The sequence below is a fragment of the Zalophus californianus genome, chromosome 4 (assembly GCF_009762305.2).
Source record: "Zalophus californianus isolate mZalCal1 chromosome 4, mZalCal1.pri.v2, whole genome shotgun sequence".
NCBI lineage: Eukaryota > Metazoa > Chordata > Mammalia > Carnivora > Otariidae > Zalophus > Zalophus californianus.
The window spans coordinates 18,909,261-18,931,057 of NC_045598.1; the positions used below are offsets into that span (position 1 = coordinate 18,909,261).

Sequence of the window (21,797 nt, forward strand, 5' to 3'; positions counted from 1 at the left end):
CACGTCTTTAGTCCCTCCCCCCAGCCCCCTTCCCTCTGGTAACCGTCAGTTTCTTCTCTTATAGTTAAGAGTCTGATTCTTGGTTTGCCCCTCTCTCATTCCCCCCACCTTGCTCATTTGTTTTGTTTCTTAAATTTCACATATGAATGAAATCATACGGTATTTGTCTTTCTCTGACTTATTTTGCTTAGCATAATACTCTTTAGCTCCATCCATGTGGTTGCAGATGGCAAGATTTCATTCTTTTGTGGCTGAGTAATATTCTATTGGGTATGTGTGTGTATAATAAAATGTTAAAAATAAGTTCTACATGTTGATTATATCCAGTTTTGAAGATCAAGAAGAGATAGCCACTATCTTAATATGTATCCTGTCAGTCTTTTTTCTCTTGCATACATACATATTCTTTTTACAAATGGAGCTCATACTATGTATAATGTTTTGTAACTTGCCTTATCACTGACTATATCGTGAGCATTCTCCTGTGTCATCAAATACTCTTCCTTAATGATTTCTTAATGGTTGTGTGTCAGACACGTGAATATACAATTAGCCAGTCTTCTGTTGAATATTTAAGTGTTTCTGATTTCTTTCTTATTAGAAATAATGCTGCAACAGACACACTGTTACATAAGTCTTTGTGTATGTCTCCAGTTCCCTGAATGAATGTCAGGGAGTGAGATGCATCAATAGATATGAACATTTTAAAGACTTTTGATACAAACTATCAAATCTGACCACATCCTTTAAGGACCTTATTAAAAATACTAGTCGTAGCACTCATAGCTTTATTCTTGAAGGGTTTCAAGAAGTCAGTTTCTCTATTTCCCTATATGACCAGTTATGTGAATCCCTCTAGGATTCCTTTTCTTTCTTTGCATTCTTGGTGAAAATGAATGTGTTTACCTTTTGTGTTTGACAGATTAAGGAGCAGAGACATAAGGTACTTTGTAATATGGTTTTACTTAGTAATCATCAAGCTGTTGCTTATTTTTTGAGTAGGTAATTTTGGGTGGTGTGTCTAGTAGCAAGTGTAGTGACCACAGTGAGACCTGAGGCAGCTTCATTTCACTGTTTCCAAAGATGTGGTCTGTAGAACATGCTGGGGCAGCTTCAAGTTAGTGTAAGCCTTACTGAAGATGAGATGCATTCGGGTTTTTATGTGCATGTCCCATGCTGCCCTTCCTGCCAGTGAGAACGACCTGGAAGTGGGGGAGGGGAAGGAGTTGGTGGAGAGGGTAAATACTATTTCTTCTGGGGACAGAGCTTTAATGTATGAGCTCGATGTTCTGCACAGACAGCTGGGTGGCCCTAAACAAGTCTTGTCTCGTATGATTAATGTATACCAGGGAATTTCCTAATGGAATTAGGTCCTTACCAAGATGAAGCAGTTGCTCTTCATTCATTCTTTTCATGTACACCTGCCTTCTTGATAAGCAGACACCCATTTACCCCTGTCTCCTTCAGCCACTATTAAACTAAGAATCTGACGGTCTGCTGTAGGTAGACCTCACCCTGTTCTTAGCACTGGGGAGATGGACAAAGAGTGAGGGTTGGAGACAGTGGCCTGTAAGGATTGGAAGAAACTTCAGAAGTACAGTTCCAGCTTCTAATTTTATAGCACAGTCAGTCCCTGGCTTCAAAGAATGTATAGTAGTTGTAGAAATAAGATACATACACAGGAAAAGGTTAAAAACCAAAACAAATTAAAAAACAGCCTAGGGCAGTGGTTTAGTGCCAAACGAAGCACCAACAGGAAGGGCTTTCATATTTTGTTTTTTTTTTTTCTTAAAGATTTTATTAATTTCTTTGACAGAGAGACACAGCGACAGCAGGAACACAAGCAGGGGGAGCAGGAGAGGGAGAAACAGGCTTCCCGCAGAGCAGGGAGCCCGATGCGGGGCTCCATCCCAGGACCCTGGGATCATGACCTGAGCCGAAGGCAGACGCTTAACGACTGAGCCACCCAGGCGCCCCTAGGGCTTTCATATTTTGGAGGGAGAGAGAACTTTGGGCCCTGGAGATCAGTACCTCATGGTGGAGAGTTTGTTTAGTTTTTGTTTTTATTTTTTCACTGGGCCTTGAAGAGTGCGATTTGAAAATTGGGGGCCATTCCTCCCCAACGGGGTGGTATAATTAAAGGCAGAAGATGTCTGGAAACAAGGAGTAGGTAATTTTGGGTGGTGTGACGGGTTTGTTAGAAGCATCCATCTTTCAGTCACTTGGCTGTATAATTTGGAGATGATCTCCCAAAGCCCCTTTTCTTACAGAGCAAGGAGCGTTGTAAGTTGTATTTTTTTAAGATTTTCTTTATTTGGGCGCCTGGGTGGCTCAGTCGTTAAGCGTCTGCCTTCGGCTCAGGTCATGATCCCAGGGTCCTGGGATCGAGCCCCACATCGGGCTCCCTGCTCTGCAGGAAGCCTGCTTCTCCCTCTCCCACTCCCCCTGCTCATGTTCCCTCTCTCGCTGTGTGTCTCTCTCTCAAATAAATAAAAGATTTTATTTATTTGAGAGAGAGAGAGAGGGAGATAACAGAGGGGGAGAGTAAGAGGGAGAAGCAGACTCCCCGCTGAGCAAGGAGCCCAGTGTGGGACTCCATCCCAGGACCCTGGGATCATAACCTGAGCTGAAGGCAGACAACTGAATGAGCCACCCAGGCATCCCAGGTTGTATTTTTTTTTATAATTGAAGTATAGTTGACATTAGTCTCAGGTGTACTACATAGTATATAATTATGAAATGCTCACTGTGATAAGTGTATTGTGGTATTATTGATTATATGCCCTGTGCTATACTTTTTATCCCTCTGACTTATTTATTTTATAACTGGAAGCGTGTACCTCTTAATCCCCTTCACCTATTTCACCCACCTTCTACCCTTTGGCAACCACCAGTTTGTGCTCAATATTATGAGTCTGTTTCTCTCTTTTTTGTTGCTTTTTGTTTGTTCATTTGTTTGTTTTTTAGATTCCACATATAAGTGAAATCATATGGTATTTGTCTTTGGCTTATTTCACTTAGCATAATACCTTCTAGGTCTATCCATGTTGTCGTGAGTGGCAAGATCTCATTCTTTTCTTATGGCTGATCAGTATTCCATTGTGTGTATATATACCAACCACATCTTTATCCTTTCATCTGTCGTCAGATAGACATTTAGGTTGCTTCTGTATCTTGGCTATTGTAAATAACACTGCAGTAAACATAGGGTGCATATATCTTTTCAAATTAGTGTTATCGTTTTCTTCAGATGAATATCCAAAGTGGAATTACTAGATCCTACGGTACTTCTGTTGTTAGTTTTTTGAGGAGCCTCCATACTGTTTTCCAGAGTGGCTGCACGAATTTACATTCCCAGCAACAGTGCATGAGGGTTGCCTTTTCTCCACATCCTTGCTGACACTTGTTATTTCCAGTTCTGTGTTGTCTTGCAGAGCCTATAGCCTCTTGGTCACTAGCTCTTTTTTTTTTTTTAAAGATTTATTTATTTATTTGAGAGAGAGAGAGAGAGCACATGAGAGGAGGGAGGGTCAGAGGGAGAAGCAGACTCCCTGCCGAGCAGGGAGCCCGATGCGGGACTCGATCCCGGGACTCCAGGATCATGACCTGAGCCGAAGGCAGTCGCTTAACCAACTGACCCACCCAGGCGCCCCTCGGTCACTAGCTCTTTAGGGTTCAGAGATAACCAGCAGAGCTGAGGCTCCTCATCTTTCTGATGGGTTCATGGGGTCAAACCAGCAGCTCTAGAAATATACACTTAGGTAGTTTTCTGGAGTGGGTATAGAGTGTGACTCATAGAGTATTTGGGGAACCTAGTCATCCCTAGGTGAAGTCCTGGCTGAAATAAGATCTCCTTCTTTTTTGCAGACTTAACTTCCTAGGGAAATTTACTGCCCCAAAGCCTTGAAGTTTTCTGAGCTATCAGTCAAGCCTCATAAAGCCTCAGGCTTTTATAAAACCCTGAAGTTATTGGCAGTACCCATTGATGAGACTTGTACACCTTCAGTGAAGTCATAGTACTGTGGGCTGTAATTCAAGTAATTCACAGAAGATATGGATTACAAACATTTAGACACAAATATCTCCCTACCTTTTCAGATACTTCAAAACAATACCCCTTTCAACTAAAAGCTGACACTTGAATACTGTACTTTGTTTTACTACCAGGTGTATGTACTTCAAGATACTCAGAGATACTTTTGCTCCTTAGCCTGCCTGGGAGACTAACATTTGAGCTTCATTCTTTTGGTCATCTAGGAGATTACCCCTTATTAAAATGTAAATCTTTCCTCTTGATATTAAATAATTATCAAACATTCATATGATTGCTTACCCTAGTTGAGTGGGATGAGGGAGAAAATGAGATAGAGTTCAGGTTTGGAGCAGGTAAGAGGGATCCTCACCTTGACAGTTAATTGGGCTTTGAAGGCTGTGATGGCTTGAGGAAGGGCTGCTCTGAATGACCCCACCCCCGTGAGTGAGGTAGTCTGCTGGGGGTCAGAGCTTGCTTCACAGGTTACAAGTAGGGTGCTGTCTTTTAAAATTATTAATAAAAGTGGCTAGGAAAGGTGTCTGGACCTCATAGGTAACATTTTGGGTTGGTTACAACCTTAGCTTGTCTAATTGGGCACAAGTGGACATATTGGTTAGGCACACAGACTCTAGCTTTGCCAGGGGCTCTGTCTGGATCCCAAGTGGTAACAGCATTGGGCAGACTTTGTAAGGGTGAAAACTGGTTCCACAGGAGTTGGGCAAGCAGGAAGTGCATTTACTTCCTTCCTGAGCCTTACCAAGTTGGTTAAGATCTGTCTGGCCCAATTTCTTTTTTCTTTTCTTTTTTTGGGGATGAGAGTGTAGTTCTTCTGGAGTAAAATTCCCTTTTATGCCTTCACCTTTTGTGTAGGGAAGAGAGTAGGATTTAGCTCTGATAAAAGGGGTCTGAGCTTGTGGATGCATTTTCTTTCCTCCTTCCTTTTGATCCCTGTTTACAGAAATCGGTTCTAAGGGTTATAAACTGTTACTTCTGCCTCATTTTCTTCCTGACCACTCGCTGCTGATTCAGATTATAGCTATTGACATTTTAATAAAATCCCGTGAATACATTTGAAGATTTTGCATTAACCTCTAACACCATTTAATCAGTACTTCTTGGTGCCTCACACCAATAGATTATATATCTGCATTTTATCTAGGAAGTATTGACCTTCAGCACCAAAGGGTTAAGTAATACCATTAAGACAAGCAGTAGTTATTTGTCTAATAAATGTTCCTGGCACTTTGACTGGCTTGGTTCAATTCAATTTACTAATTCACATAATTCTTTTTTTAAAACTTGTGTACATTTTTCTGTTGCACATATGCAAAAATTGAAATATATCTTAGAAAATAGGATTGTGTAGTGCATCCATACAGTGGAATATTACGCAGCAATTAAATTATTTATGAAAATTTTCTAGGGGCACCTGGCTGGCTCAGTCGTTAGTAAAGCACGCGGCTCTTGATCTCAGGGTTGTCAGTTCAAGCCCTGCATTGGCACGAAGCCTACTTAAGAAAACAAAACAGAACAATTTCTGATGGTGCGGAAAGGTGTGTACAATATGCAAACTGCATATGTGGTACTCTCTCACCAATATTAAAAAATACTGACACATACGAAGAAAGAGAAAGAAGACGCATGCAGAAGTAAACCAAATGTGACTAGTGAGTGCTTCTGTCTGAATGAGAGGATTAAGAATTACTGACCTTTTCTTTCCTTTTCTTTTTTTAGAGATTTCATATATTTATTTGACAGAGAGAGACACAGTGAAAGAGGGAACACAGCAGGGGGAGAGGGAGAGGGAGAAGCAGGCTTCCCGCAGAGCAGGGAGCCCGATGTGGGGCTTGATCCCAGGACCCCGGGACCATAACCTGAGCTGAAGGCAGATGCTTAACAACTGAGCCACCCAGGCACCCTGAATTACTGACATTTCCATTCTATATTTTTACTTTTCTGTTGTTTCTGTTGTTGTATGCAGTGTTTAACCTGGACTGGGTGTCATTTTTGCAATAAAAAATAGATCTAATAAGGGATTGTAAATCATTTTACCACCTACCTCCGGAAAGATTTAAAATATAGTGAACATGCAAGGTTAAATTAATGCTTTCTCTGGGAGACAATGCATAATTGCCCCTTATACGTTTTTAAAATTCCTGAGAGTTTTCCATTTAGCACTTGAAGTTATCTTGTGTGTCACCATGCAGTGTTCCCCCAGATTGGTGTTTCTTCAACTGGGGATGCCAGTGTTAGCTCCCCAGTTTGCCTCAGCTGTTTGGGGAACAGTAATTCAGAGTTTCACAAAATTAATGGCAGTTATGAAAATCCTGAAGCATTTTAATTTTACTTCTCTGTCTTGTGAAATTAGGTTATTTTATTTTTAAAATAAGCTTTTTATTGAAGTGTAACACACGTTCACGAAAGGGCACAAATCTTATGAATTTTCATAACCCTGGTAACCACGTCGTTCTATTTTTGTTGTATTGTCTTTGACAAAATTTCACAATCCTACCTAAGAAAGTATATTTTTGTTCAGGGTTCTGCGGTCTCCAGAAGTTACAGTCAAGATACTTTGTACTTTTTGTTCTCATAATTGCATTAAGTCTTTGAGTTTTTACATTTTTCAAGGAGCTCTAAAGTTTCATTCAGAATATTGTCATTATTCTTAGTTCAGGGTAGGAAAATTGGCCCTTATAGATTAAATAATAACTGCAAAATAATAACTGCAAAATTATTGACATCTAGCCTCTGCAGATTTCATTTTTCTTTCATTCCCAACTGTGGCAGTGTTTTGCCCCAGCCGGCTGGTTGTATGGAACTTGATTCCTGGGCCTCCGCATATGATACAGCTTAGGTTGCTAATCTGAGGAAGCAGATCAGCAGCCAGCAGTAAGTGTGTCAGGCCTAGAAACCCTAGACCGAGCTGGGAGGAACTTTAGAGGTCATTAGCCTACAATGGGGAAACTGAGTTTTGGAAGGTTACATGCCTTGCCCAGGGTCGTGGACTTGGCACCAGAGCTGAATCTAGAATCCTGGTCCTAAACCCCATTATAAACCATGCTAAGTCCCTATTCTCATCTTTAAGCTCACCCTTTCTACTAAAAATTCAACCCTCAGACTGTGAAATCAGCTTCTCCAGAAAGATAAATAACCTAACATGTTTTTCAGCCAAACTTCTTAATGGGGATAACCTAACAGCATCAACCTGCTTTGGAAAATATCCCTTGGGTTACTTCGGGTGAATGAGGGGTGGTGTGGGGATAGTACAAATGCCAGTCTGTAATTGTTTAGAGCAGTTCTGGGAGTGCATTCAACTGGAATAACCCTGGCAATAGGGAAAGTGTGGCGTGATGTCGACTTGTGACCCTTCCCTGGGGAGTGAGCTATGTCAGGAGACATGGCAGTGCTTCTGGAATACGGTCTCTTGTCTGTTCCTGGGCACTGGACAGGGAGGGGGACAGGCTACGGTGCCTGGGAAATGACCATCGACGTGTTATGCCTTTTTGTTTTTGAGATTTTGTTTCAGTTGACTAAAGGTAGATCAGTAAATAAAGCCTCTCTTTGATTTTCCAAGGGAGGCCAGACAACATATATTTAGTAAGTGTTGTTCACTGTGGTGGGCCCTGGGGACTTAGGGCTTAATAAAACATGTCTGTAAGGACTGAAGTCTATGGGGCTGGCAGTTCCAAGGAGGGGTGACCACTGCCCTCCAGAAATCTCGGTTCTGTTGGTATGTTGGATTCACGACATGCATAGGGTCTCATCAGAGCCTACTGACTTTTGCCTGCCTGTTTATCAGAAAGCATACCTCCTCAGGCCCACCTGCAGCCATCCTTGGCCTGACCTTCAGTGCTCTCCACAGTCGCATCCACCAGACCCATTCTGCCCTTTCTCATTCAGCTCCCGGAGGACACGGCTTCCTCAGAGGCCAGGCTGATTGTTCCGTGCCCAAATATCTGTGGCTGTCCTTACTTTTTTGAGCTTTTGAGCATGTTGTCACCTTGTTTAGATTGCCCCCTCCTCCCCTTCTTCTTCAAATCCTGCCCAACCTTACAGGCCCAACCTAATTCCCACCTTCTCTTGTCGGAGCTCCTGTGGCACCTCTCCCCCTCCCCCGCTGTGGGTGACATAGCCACGGCCCAGCCTGCTGGGGAAGAGAGTGGGCTCTGGAAGGCTGGAGCCTTTCCTGAATCTAGACCTCTTCATCTGTAAGAATGGGAGTAACCAATTGTTACCTGGCCCACAATTGTGCAGACTAAATGAGTTCATACCGTTGGCCTGTAGAACAAACAGTACGGGGCCCATAAGTCCTCATTAAGTATTAGTTGTTATTCCTTCTCACGTGTATTCGATCCGGTCTTCCTCGTGCTGCAGTCTCACCACTTTAAGTCGCCATTTGTGGGCCTCTAGTGAAATTATAAAGCCCTCTCATGAAGAGAGTCTGGATTTTATACTTTCTATTGACCCTTTTCAGTCCTACCTGTGCATATAATAGCTCCCCAAAACATAGCGCTTAAAATGGAGCTGTTACTGTTTTAAAAGAAAATAGATGGAACAGAGGTTAAGGAACTGAAGAGAAAAGATAGGCTTCAGTTCACAGATGGAGTTTTCTTACGATTCTCAGAGCATGTCATTTGTTCCTATTTGCACTGTTGTTGAGTCGAATGAGCTCTTCTGTCACAGTCACTAGAGGTGTGAACATCGTGTAGCAAGAATGCTAGCAATTTCCGAGCCTGCCTTAGACACTCCTCTTCTCCAGGCCGGCGATGGAAGGGAATCTTGAGACGGTAAACTCCGGTGTATCAGGATACCTCAGAGCCAGTGGGGCGTGAGCGGGCCGTTGCTAATACATCTCCCTTGCTGAGAGGCGTAGGAGAGTCACCGGGGTGGGGGTGTGTGGGGGTGTGTATGTGTTGGGGTTCCCACGCCTTTAGCCACCCTCTCTCTGCCTGTCCCTCCTTTATTAGCAGCTCAGGAATTCACAAGCACCTCAGCTGTTGGTGCTCACAACACGCGGAGGAAATCAGGTTACTCTCTGGCGGTGGGAAGAGGTGGGGACGCAGGCAGAAAGAAGCACTCAGTGAAAAGCCAGTTGCAGACAGGAGGGAGTCGTGGTGTTGGCCGGAGCTGCCAGAGGGGTCTTTTGCGGGGGCCCCCCCACCCCGCCCCCGGCAAGTCTTGGACTTCAGCCAGGGTCTCCCGCAGAGCCCTGTGGGTGTCCTTTCCCTGATGATGAAAATGCCACATTTCTCCTTCTCCTAGGCTGGAACAAGACATTAAAAAGTTAAAGGCCGACCTGCAGGCCAGCAGACAAGTCGAACAGGAGCTCCGCAGTCAGATCAGCTCCCTCTCCAGCACCGAGCGGGGGATCCGCTCTGAAATGGGCCAGCTCCGGCAGGAGAACGAGCTGCTGCAGAACAAGTACGTGCGCCTTGTGGGCCTTTGGTTGCGAGCCAAGTGACCTCACTGTTCCTGTGGCTTCCAGGGACTGGAGCAAAAGATGTGATGACAAAGGGACCTGGCAGAGGGGGTTTTAAATGAAATGTTTAAAATTTTTAATGTAGTACCAGATATTCAACATGTTACAAAAATCTATAAAAACTTGTTTCATCGCAACAGTTTATTAATATTACTGTTCTTTCTTTTTTCATTTATTGAGTTCTTCTCTTAGTTTAAAATAGTCATTGAGCTTTTGTGATACTATAAGTAAAACTGACGAGCAGTCGTTCTGCCACAATTTGAAAATCCTCCTTTGAATGAAAGTTTCCAGAGGAAAAGACTCTATTTATTGATATCTGGAACTAAAAACTGACATTGAACTTTGATTTTATTTGAAGAGGCAAGCCAAAAGCCAGCTCTTCCATGTGAATTTGTTTATGCTTCCCATTGATTCATCCTGGAATTACTTCTTGACTCAATATCGATCTTTTTTTTTTTTTTTTAATCTCTCAGCAGTGTGCGCCTGGGGTAATGATTACTATGATAGGCTCTGGGCTTTCCCCATTGAAAGAAGAGTCCTTCAACATGCTTGAGGAACACAACTCAAAGCTAGAGCATTATAAGCACGTAACTTCTCCATTGCTTCTGACGTGCACACGTGATGGCTCGCACTGACAGAGGGTATCTCACCTTACACTGATATTCTGAGATGAACTCACCTTGTACTGATATAGAAAGCTGGGGGTGGTAGTAGGCAGGGAAGGGAATATGGCTGAAATTTCTATCTGAAATTAAGCACCTTGTGACTCTTAACTCCGGGGTCTATTTTGGGGTACTTTGAGAAAACGTCTCACAGCTGGAAAAGGAAGGCTGCAGCATGACAGTATTCAGGCAAAGAGAAACCTTCCCCATCCCACCCTTTACCTTGGCTTCTGTGGGGCTGGTTCCATCGGTAGTTCTTTGATCTACTCTGGTTCTCTCACGGTGCTTTGGGGCACAACTAGAATTAGTTGTACAGCTGTCTTTCCCTCTGAGAGAAACTTGTTTTATCCTTTTTTCCTGGATCGCCTTCTGTAGATTGCTTACCATAGTAGGGCAAAGGCTAGGTCTTATTCTGTATGTTGTTAGGCAGCTTGTTGGTGTTTAGGAATTGTTAAATAACGACAATATGTTTCTCCCGGGCACTCTGGAAGCTGACATTTATGATTTGCTGTTCAAAAGAGGAGCCACGTTTCTCTAGGGTTTCTAGTGGGCATTTCTGATGATGAAACTCTGTATGATAATCATTTCCATATAGATTACATAATGCTGTGCAAATGAAGCAAAAAGACAAACAAAATATCAGCCAGTTGGAGAAAAAGCTAAAAGCTGAGCAGGAAGCCCGAAGTTTTGTAGAAAAGCAATTAATGGAGGAGAAAAAAAGGAAGAAGTTGGAAGAAGCTACTGCTGCCCGGGCCGTTGCATTTGCTGCCGCGTCTAGGTATGTCTGTGCTGTTCGTCCCACAACCCTCCCCCCCCCCCGACCCCCCACCCCGCTCCTGGCGCTGCATCTGAGGTGGGCCTGCCTTGCACCAAGACCCAAGACCAGCATGGGAGTTTGAGGCCTCGGGCAGGGTTGAAATACAACCATCACGCACTGATAGGTTGCCACCAAGTACTGTTTCCTGAGATGGCCAAAGCCGTTCAACTTGCGCGGTCTTGTAACAGCTTCGTCCCTCAGTGACCTCATCTAGGGAGCGGGATGAGGGCGTCACCATGCCTCCCACACCCAGGAGGCAAAGTGCTGCTCATAAAAGGGTTTCCGGTCACTTTCTGTGTGGCCAACAACTACTAAACACTTGGAGAGATTCCAGTCTGGAATTTCATGCCCTTTATAGAACTGTCTTTACTCTCTACTCTCAGGTGTATGTGTTTCTGAAGTTTTTATCTTAAAATAGAAGAAAGGAGAATCTTGGTTGCCCAAGTCCTTTGTATGGACTGACTGACTGCTCCTGTCTTTGTCAGGTATCAGCAGACTGTCACATGAGCTGGAAAAGATGAAAAAAACAAAACCATAAGTCATTATTAGACATCGTTGAATTTGTGGAGGGTTGGGAATTGGGGACTACTTCTATGCCATTGAAAAGTATTCAAGTATTCCAGAAACTGAATTCCAGCAAGGAGGGAAGATCCTTAAGAGGCTTAAGAGCCTTCACTTTATGGCTTTTTCTTTTCTTTGTGTTTTGTTTTGTTTTGTTTTGTTTTGTTTGACTAGCGAAGTCCATCTGTGTGGTGGGGGTCAGTTATGGTTTTATAGTTGCAGAGTGAGGTTACATTATGATTGATTTCATTTTAAATTTTTATCGTAATTTGTATCGATATAATATAATTCTTTTTAAAAAATACTTTATTTATTTGAGAGAGCACCTGAGCAGAGGGAGAAGCAGGCACCCTGCTGAGCAGGGAGCCCGATGTGGGACTCGATCCCAGGACCCTGGGATCATGACCTTAGCTGAAGGCAGATGCTTAACTGACTGAGCCACCCAGGCACCCTCGATATAATATAATTCTACTGTAATTCTTAAGTTTTGTTGTTTTGTTTTTTTTTGTATGTGGCATGTTAAAAGCCTTCTTTTGGGTTCTGGCATTGGTAGAAGAACTGGTGGATCATCATTTCACGTTTAAGGAAATAACAGCCAGAGAGAACTCTTTCTTCCTCTGGGCTCCTGCCTCCCCCAGCCAACTCTGGAGTGCAGATGGCTGAGCTCACTTGGCCCATCAGCATCCAGACAGACTCACAAGACACTTCACTAGCCTGCCTAGGATGTGGGGGTTTTGTTTGTTCATTCCTTTAAAGATTTGTAAGCACAGACCTCTTAGTAAAAAGCACATGTTTCTGAAGCACACTTAGGCTTGCAGGAGATTTTTCTGAACAGTCATCCGTGTGTGACCTGTGCTGTCCTTAATTCATCCAGCACCTCCTAACCTGAAAAAAAGTCCACTGAGGAGGATATGACAGTTCCTTAACCATATTGTTCAGTATCTTATGCCTGAGAATCAGTACATTGGTTTTAATCTCTTCCCTGACTCCCTTTGGCTTCCAGTCAAGCTTATTTGTTTTGATCTTATCCTTTGATGGTCCTTGTTTACCATCACTTAGGTAGAGGCAGTTTTTATTCTCAAGTAAATCTCAAGGTGTAAGTCCCTCACTGGACTTCCTTTTTGGTAGGCAGAAGACACCTACCTTCTCCATCTAGCTGTTTCTGAAACCTAAACGGTTAATCAGCTTTGGACTGGCTATTGCCATCATCTTTTTTAGTTTGTCCTTCTTACAGCCCTGAGAAGCAACCTAACGCTCTGGCAACTTCATGACTCAAGAAAGGTGAACTTTCCAAGGCATAGACCCTCAAAAGTGAAAAATGTTTTAGCTCACTGCCCCCTGCTGGAGATAGTACACATCCAGTTTCTTGCTCAGCTCCCGGGTACTGTCTCAGGTCATGTGGCCTGGGGGGAGTTTGCTGCATTGGGAAGCTGGAAAGCCTCAGTTCTTATCCCTGGAGTTCTGTGACCTACCAGCTAGGTGAGGCTGGACTGGTATTATATCTGTGTAGTCTTAGTTTTCTTCTCTGGAAAATGGGACAATATATCCTACCCTTGCAAAGAAGGCAGAATGGGTAAAGTACCTCACTTGGTGCCTGGTTCATATTAGATACCCAATTAATTGTTTCAGATCATTGTTGAAATTATCAAAGAACAGAGAATGAGCAGACTGAGCCAAAAGCTAAAACCGGACAGACTCTGGAGTATAAGAGAAATACCAATCTTGCAGCTTAAGTAAACCTCTGGTCTTTTAAATCCCTTTCTTTCCTTCTCTTCTTTTGCAAAAGGGGGGAGTGCACCGAAACCTTACGGAATCGGATCAGAGAATTAGAAGCAGAGGGCAAGAAGCTCACGATGGACATGAAGGTGAAAGAAGACCAGATCAGAGAACTAGAACTAAAAGTTCAGGTATGGGGAGCACAAAAAACTTTCTCCTACTTGGATTCTCCTTCTGTTAGCTGTGTGCTCAGTGTTGCGATGTGGAGATGGTGTCTTTTTGTTTTATGTAGATTTTGTTTTATTTATTTGAGAGAGAGAGAACACAAGTACACAGAGGGAAAGGGAGAAGCAGACTCCCCACTGAGCAGGGAACCTGACTCGGGGCTCCATCCCAGGACCCTGGGATCATGACCTGAGCTGAAGGCAGATGGTTTTGCTTAACCGACTGAGCCACCCAGGAGCCTTGAGTTGGTGCCTTTTGATAATAGGCCAAATCCCACTGCATCTGAAAATCTCTGTATGACAAAAAAAAAAGCTCTAGCCTTGTCCAGCTCATTCAAGTCGTATTTAATTAGCCAGATTCTAATACAACCAGAAATGTTGACAGTCTTTTGACACAGTTTATACCAGAATTTGACCTACTGTAGATTCATTTCACTTTTTCAGGTTATAGGCTAGATTAGTATGCTTTGGAGCTTTTGCATCTCTTCTTAGCCCTAACCCTCTGTCCATCGCCAGGGAATTGACTGTTCTGAATGGCTCTCAGTCTTGTAGATTGCAATTCTGAGCAGTGCATGATGGGGAAAGCGGCCAGTGCTGGGGACACAACTGCTGGGCGGTGTGTATCTTAGCCCGGTATTTGGCATTGGTTCTCCAAAGGGACATTTAAAAGTGATGTCACATACCATGAAGTTACAGTAATTTGAATCACATGGAACTGGTAGGGAATTATGGGCAAGTCGGTGGGGTAGGACAGAGCCAGAGACAGAACCTGAAGTCCGCAGTAAAAGTAGCAGCACAAATGGATGGGAACAGTGAGGACTGGTCAGAAAAAGGCTTCAGAACAGTTAGATAACTAGAAAAAAAGAATAAAATTAGAAGCTCATCTCATGGGGCGCCTGGGTATCTCAGTTGGTTGAGCGTCTGCCTTCGGCTCAGGTCATGGTCCCAGGGTCCTGGGATCGAGCCCCGCCTCAGGCTCCCTGCTCCGCGGGGAGCCTGCTTCTCCCTCTGCCTCCTGCTCGTGCTCTCTTGCTATCCCTCTCTCTCAAATAAGTAAATAAATCTTAAAAAAGAAAGAAGCTCATCTCATACCATACAAAAAGAAATTTCAGATGGAGTTGAATATAGGCAGAAAAGAGAAGCATTTTACTTTAAACTAGAATTTTATCTTGAAACCAGGAAAGACTTTCTTTTAAGATTTTATTTATTTATTTGACAGAGAGAGCACAAGCAGGGAGAGCTGCAGGCAGAGGGAGAGGGAGAAGCAGGCTCCCCGCTGAGCCAGGAGCCCGATGTGGGGCTTGATCCCAGGACCCCGGGATCATGACCCGAGCCGAAGGCAGTTGCTTAACCAACTGAGCCACCCGGGCACCCCAACCAGGAAAGACTTTCTAAACAAAAATAATGGAAGAAATCATAAAGCAAAAAAAAAAAAAAAGAAAAGAAAAAAAAAATCAGTGGCAGAGCGTACAGATATTGAACAAATATAAGGAATTAATACTCTTGATAGGTAGGTAGCTCATAAAATTTGTTTAGTAAAGCTCAGATATTCAGAAAAATATGTAAAGAATATGAAAAAATAATTCACAGAAGAAAAATAAACGGCTGATAAGAATATATCCTCATCAATCACCAAAGACCTGTAGATTAAAATCAGACATCATTTATCTCCTGTGAAATTTCTGTTTCTTTTTTTTTAATTGCAGTAAATTTGGCACACAATGCTACATTAGTTGCAAGTGTACAACATAGTAATTCCACAGCTCTGTATGTCATGCTCTGCTCCGAGCGAGTCTGTCACCCTACAACCCTAGGGTGCTCCGGTACCATTGACTCTGTGCCCTATTCTGTACCTTTATCCCCTTGACTTATTTATTCTGTAACTGGAAGCCTGTACCTCCCACTCCCCCTCACCCATTTTGCCCACCCCACCAACTCTCTGTATCTTTGAGTCTGTCTCTGCTTTTGTTTGTTTGTTTGTTCCTTTGTTTTGTTTTGTAGATTCCACATATCAGTGAAATCGTATCTTTGTTTTTCTCTGTCTGGCTTATTTCACTTAGCATAGTATCTTCTAGGTCCATCCATGTTGTCACAAATAGCAAGATCTTATTCTTTTTTATGGCTGAGTAATATTGTGTGTGTGTGTGTGTGTGTGTGTGTGTGTGTGTGTGTGTGTGTGTGTATTCATTTTCTTTATCCATTCATCTCTCAATGGACACTTAGGTTGCTTCCATATCTTGGTTATTGTAAATAATGCTACAATAGACATGGGGATGCATATCTCTTTTGGAATTAGTGTTTTTGTTTTCTTTGGGTAAATACCCAGTAATGGAATTACTGGATCATATGGTATTTCTACTTTTAATTTTTTGAGGAGCCTCTGTGGCCGCACCAGCTTGCAATCCCACCAGTAATGCACAAGGGTTCCCTTTTCTCCACATCCTCACCAACACTTGTTAGTTCTTGTCTTTTTGATAATAGCCATTCTAACAGGTGTGAGATGATTTTGTGGTTTTGATTTGCATTTTTCTGATTAGTGTTATTGAACATCTTTTCATGTGTTGGCCATCTTATGTCTTCTTTGGGAAAATGTCTGTTCAGATCCTCTGCCCATTTTTAATCAGATTATTTGTTTTTTTTGGTGTTGGGTTGTATAAGTTCTTTATATATTTTGGATATTAATCCTTTGCAGAATATATCATTTGCAAATATCTTCTTCCATTCAGTAGGTTGCCTTTCCATTTTGTAAAAGTTTTTTATTTTGGTATAGTCCCAGTAGCTTATTTTTGCTTTTGTTTCCCTTTTCTCTTGTGAAATTAGCAAAGAGTTTTTAAATAATAATATCAGCCTGGGTGAGGATGAATGAAACAGGCCTCATAATTGCTGGTGGAAGTATAACTTTCTGGAAAGGGTCATATACTTTTTAAGTATTTCCCATTTTACAACTCGTGCTTAAGATAAATATTTAAAAATCTCATCAATGATTGATATACGAAGATGTTCATCATAATGGTATATAAATGAAAAAAAAAAACCTTAACAAAGGGAGATTTGTTTCATAAATTATGATACATGTAAGTAGGAATATTATACAGCCATTAAAAATTACATTTCCAAAGAACCGTTGAGATTATATGAGTTTTTTAAAAACTGTATACAAAACTACATATAGTATGATTTCATTTATGCTAAAAGATACACATATGCTTATAAAATACTAAAGGGAAATATATGGTTTTTCACAGTGTCAGGATATTGAGTGATTTTCATTTTCTTCCTTGAACTTTAATATATTTCTAAATTCTCTATAATATGTTTGGATTTCTCTCTTAAAAAATTAAAATACCTGTATGTGTATATATATATATATACATATACATATATACACACACACATATAATATGTATTAAAATATATATTAAATGTATATTTTATATATTAAATAAATATATTATATACCATATGTTACATATGATATATAATATGAAATAAATATATGATATATATTATATATATGGGCTACATTACCAGACGTTTTAAGTGGGCTTATTCTGCGGTACGTCCTGTCAAAATAATGAACACTTTTATAATTTTTAGTGCAGGTTGAGAGTAGAGTTTTGGCAAATTTGATCACAGCAACATTTGCATCTGGGAGCATGGAACAAGTTCTCTGTGGTTCTTCTGAATTAGGCTTGTAAGAAGTGTTTCATTTGGAGACAGTCTGTTGTTACTAGAAACAGCCCAACATAGTCAAATTTATCTACTAAAATATTTTTGTATGTCATACCATTATATAAATACATTTTGCACTTAGAGGGATCTAAGTGGTGAGGTCTTAACCCATGAAACACCAGGATTCTGTATTCTAGGGGCCAGGTCAGTAATAGCGGGATTTTATTTGTGATTTCAGGCTAATTTGTAGACATCGATGCCAAAACTATCTTGTAACATCTTGCTGCTTTGATGATGTTGATAGGAGCTTCGGAAGTATAAGGAAAACGAGAAGGACACGGAGGTGTTAATGTCAGCCCTCTCGGCCATGCAAGATAAAACACAGCACCTGGAGAACAGTCTGAGTGCAGAGACGAGAATCAAGCTGGACCTGTTCTCTGCACTGGGGGATGCAAAGCGACAGCTCGAGATTGCCCAAGGTAGGAGAGCTGCGGGCCCCAGATGAAGTGGTATGGCTAAGAATGCACAGGGGCGCAGGGAGCAGAGATCCCTTAGAGCTCAGAGCCAAAGGCATTCAGTTTTCTTTTTAAGTGGTTTGAGAAGTGCCCAACATTGATATTTAGGAATCATCACATTAATTCATCTTGCAGACATATTTTGAGGTGAGAATATGTCAAGTGCAGGGCATCCAGAGAAGAGTATGAGTTTCTGTGCTCAAGGAGCTCATGGTGTTGTTGAAGAAAGAGAGCGCTGCAGAGCCACCAAAAGGTGCTGGTGCTGCGGTATGTACGAGGTTGTGGGAACAGAGGGAGAAGCAGAGACCAAGCCCGTGTGGGAGTTCGACAGGGCTGTTTCCCAGGGGAACTGATGTCTGAGCTGGGTTTTGGATGAGCAAGGGTCAGCCCAGTGAAGAAGCAGTGTAGGGGGGAAAGGGGCAGAGAGGCCTGGAAGCAGAAGAAACCACTTGGGCCAGGCCACGGAAGCTGTGTTCCGAGCCGCAGCTGGCTCCGCGTGGTTACAAATGAGCAGCCTCTAGAGAGCCGGCTGTTCACTCAGCAGGTCTTTCCTGAGGCCTACTGTGTGCCAGGCACTGTGAGGTCCCCTGAGGGGACAGGCAGCCACAAGCAAGCACAGAGTGGAGCAGATGCTGATGGGTGCGGGGATGGAAGTGAAGCAGTGTCAGGCAGGATGCGTGAGCGTGTCCCCGTGGGGGCGCGGGTTCCACATGGTGATGGTGGAAGAGCCTTTGAATAGGGAGCATTTGAGCAGAGGCTGAAAGTAAGAGAGTGAGTGAGCCATGTCAGTCTGGCGGGGAAAGCCCTTCAGGGGGAAGGAGCACCTGGCAGCTGGTGGGGCTACAGCCTGAGGGATGGGCAGAGTTGTTGGAAGTCAGCAAGTCAAGACTGGCGGGAGCCACGTTCCGCCAGACTTGGTAGCCCATGGGAGGAACTTTGGATTTTACTCTGAGGGACTCGGAAAGCTTTGGAAGGTTTCTGAACAGAGGCATGACACAGTCTGATGAAAAGCAATTTGGATTTTGTCCAAGAAATTGATTAGCCAGCCATAGATTACTGAAAATATTTTCAAACACTTGGACTTAGTAAAAGGAGAAGAATATTTCAACAGGTACTTAAAGAGCATTTGAAGCATTGTACTAGAAGCTAAAGGGGAGACAAAGATGAACAAGATGCAGTCTAGTGGGGGGATTGACTACGGCAGTGGGGCTCAAACTTTTTGGTCTTAGGGACCCCTTTACACTGTTAAAGTTACCGAGTTCCCCAAGGAGATTTTTTCCAAGTGGGTTATATCTATCACTATTTACCTATTAGAAATTAAAACTTTAAAACATGTATTAATTTATCTTTAAAATAACATAATAAACATATAACTCAACATATTTTTTATGAAAAATAACTATATTTTCCAAAACCAAAAAAATTTGAGAAAAATGGCATTGTTTTACATTGAGCAAATCTCTCTAATTTCTGACTCAATAGAAGATACTTCAGTTCTCATCTCTGTTTCTACATTCAGTCTGTTGTAATTTTACTTGCATGTTGTTTTTGGAAGACTCCACTTACCCCCGGGAGGGAATGAGTGTGAAGAAGGCAAATGATGTGTTAGTATTATCATGAAGCTGGTTTGGACCCTGCGGACCCTGTAAGAATTACTGCACTTGGGCAAGCCAAGCAGAAAGGCCTGCTGCCTTTAGGTAGAAGTAGGAGGGCTTGAAAGGCCAGAGCAGAGATCAAGGGTGGCTTCATGAGGGAGGGGACATGGAGTGGGCTTTGAAGGATGAATTCTGAGAACAGAGAGTGGCAGGGAAGAACGTTGTCACCTGAGGGAATCCTTAAGCCACGGCAAGAAATGCTGGGAATGTCCAGGTGAGCAGTCCAGTGGCTTCCAGCTGGAGGACATGGGAGATTAGGAGAACCATAAATGAAGCCATGCTAGAGAATGTATTCCCTAGATTTTCAGGAGGAAGGGGTAACGTGTTCTGGCCATCATTTTGGAATAGCAATGTGAAAGATGGATTTGAAGGTGAGATTGGGTGGACGAAGAGGGGCCTGTGAGGAAGCGGTCACTGGCTTTTGTCTAAGAGGTGAGGCTTGGGGGTGGGGGGGAGATGGTCTGGGCAGGGCGTGAAGGGAAGTGCAGGCACCCGAGGGGTGTGGGAGGATAGAGTTCCCAGGAGCAAAGGGAAAAAACAGCAGGACAGATTCGAAGGATGAGAAGAGAGAAGGAGTTTGGTTGGAGATGTTCTGATTTGGAGTGGCTTCCTGACGGCCAGGTGGAAGATTGTCATCAGTCAGTGGGAATTTAGGGTCTAAACCCCAGAGAGAGGCCCAAACCCCGGGAGAGGGGAGAAATATAGAAGTTGTGAGAAGTGAACGGAACCGTAGGAGTGGCTTGGGTTGGCGCCGGGGTAGAGCAAGAAGAAGAGCAGGCTGAGGGTCAGGCGGATTACTGTGGACTCAGGGGAAAGCATTTAAAAAGAAGGTTCCTGGGAATTCTGCTTTCAAGCTGAACTCCTGACCATACACTGGCTTTTTTGCCCTCCTGGCTCAGCTTGCTGAGAAGTAGCCACCCCTCTCTGACTCGTTTCATTGACTTGGATTTGTCCACTTGGAGGAGCTAGCCCCCGGAGTGAGGAGCACCTGGTTGCGGGCTAGCCGAGGGGAGTTTGGCTCACCAGCGCAGCCTGCCCTTCCTTGTCAGCTCAGGAATTCCTGTAAAGCGACAAAAAAAGCAAAGAGAACTGCCTTTTCCAAAGCTCTGGGAATGTTTGCATGTTGCTGATTAAAAAAATCAAACTCAAATCTGCCTGAAAAAAAAAAAAAGATACGGTGGCTCATCTCTCAGACGCTGTTAGGTATTTTATTCATCTGAGGCTTATTTTGTTCAAAGGGAAGGAGGCTATTTGATGCTTACTTGTAGCCGAGGGGACATGAAGGCAGTCAGGGGGCAGTTCCTTTCCATGGCTCTGCTGCCTTCCCCACTACTTCCCTCCACTGTCAAGCTCAGAATATTCTAATAAGGATCCAACTTTGTAATTCAAATCAAACCCCTTGTTGCTTTTCTGCTTCCTACTTTCAATATCATTTGCTTCATCCCAGTTCCAAAATGACTTTCATCTCTCTTACATTCTTTTTAAAAACGTGCCACCGTGCTCTCTTAACATTTCAGATACATTACCCTCTTCCATAGGAATCAAAATGAGTGCAACTCAAATGCAACCTCTTTTTTTTTTTTTAAGCATTTAAATTTCTGAGGGGCTACTCCTAAGTGTTCTTCCCCAGGTAGACCAGGGAACTTCAAAGCATGATGGAAATGACACGGGCTTTGGAACACTGGTGCTGGGTTTAAGTCTTGCTCTACCTCTTAATAACTGAATGACTTTGGGCAAGATACATAACTTGCAGAGCCTCAGCTTTCTACTGGGACGGGCACTAGGGATCTAGCAGTGAATAAAGATGTAGACACGGTTTCTGCCCTCATGGAGCTCATAAACCACTGGAGAAATGAGGGACATGAGTCATCACCAGATGAGTAGTTACAAGAGACGGAAGAAGGCCGTACAAAGGAGTGAGGACTCTGGAGCCAGACCGCATAGAGCCGGATCCTGGCTCTGTCATTCAACCTCTCTCTGCCTCAGTTTCCTCCTCTATAAAATGGATGATGATGATGATAATTCCCATGTCATATAGGGTCATTGTGCTGAATAAATAAGTCTATGTAAACACTTAGAATGGTACCTGGCTTCATGTGTGTTAGCTACTGTAATTATTTTTTTTTAAAGGTCTTATTTATTTATTTGACAGAGAGAAACACAGCTAGAGAGGGAACACAAGCAGGGGGAGCGGGAGAGGGAGAAGCAGGCTTCCTGCAGAGCAGAGAGCCCGATGCGGGGCTTGATCCCAGGACCCTGGGATCATGACCTGAGCCGAAGGCAGACACTTAATGACTGAGCCACCCAGGCGCCCCAGCTACTGTAATTATTATCCTTATTAGAAGAAAGTGACAAAAAGGCAAGTGTAGGGTGTGTTGAGAATCTAGGAATTGGGGTGCAGGGTGGGGTCTGATTTAGAAGGGAGGGTCAGGGAAAGCCACATGAGTAAGTGGAAACCTCAAG

At 43.0% G+C, this 21,797-nt stretch overlaps 1 protein-coding gene across 1 annotated transcript in view; it reads left to right on the plus strand.

Moving 5' to 3' along the window:
* MACO1 (macoilin 1) overlaps positions 1-21,797 on the plus strand; it is a 58,326-nt gene that overhangs the window by 35,299 nt on the left and 1,230 nt on the right. Inside the window, exons 7-10 of the mRNA XM_027625635.2 lie at positions 9,296-9,454; positions 10,770-10,952; positions 13,339-13,459; positions 17,469-17,643. Of these exons, the coding sequence (XP_027481436.1) occupies positions 9,296-9,454; positions 10,770-10,952; positions 13,339-13,459; positions 17,469-17,643 (638 nt within the window). The remainder of the gene's footprint in view (positions 1-9,295; positions 9,455-10,769; positions 10,953-13,338; positions 13,460-17,468; positions 17,644-21,797) is intronic.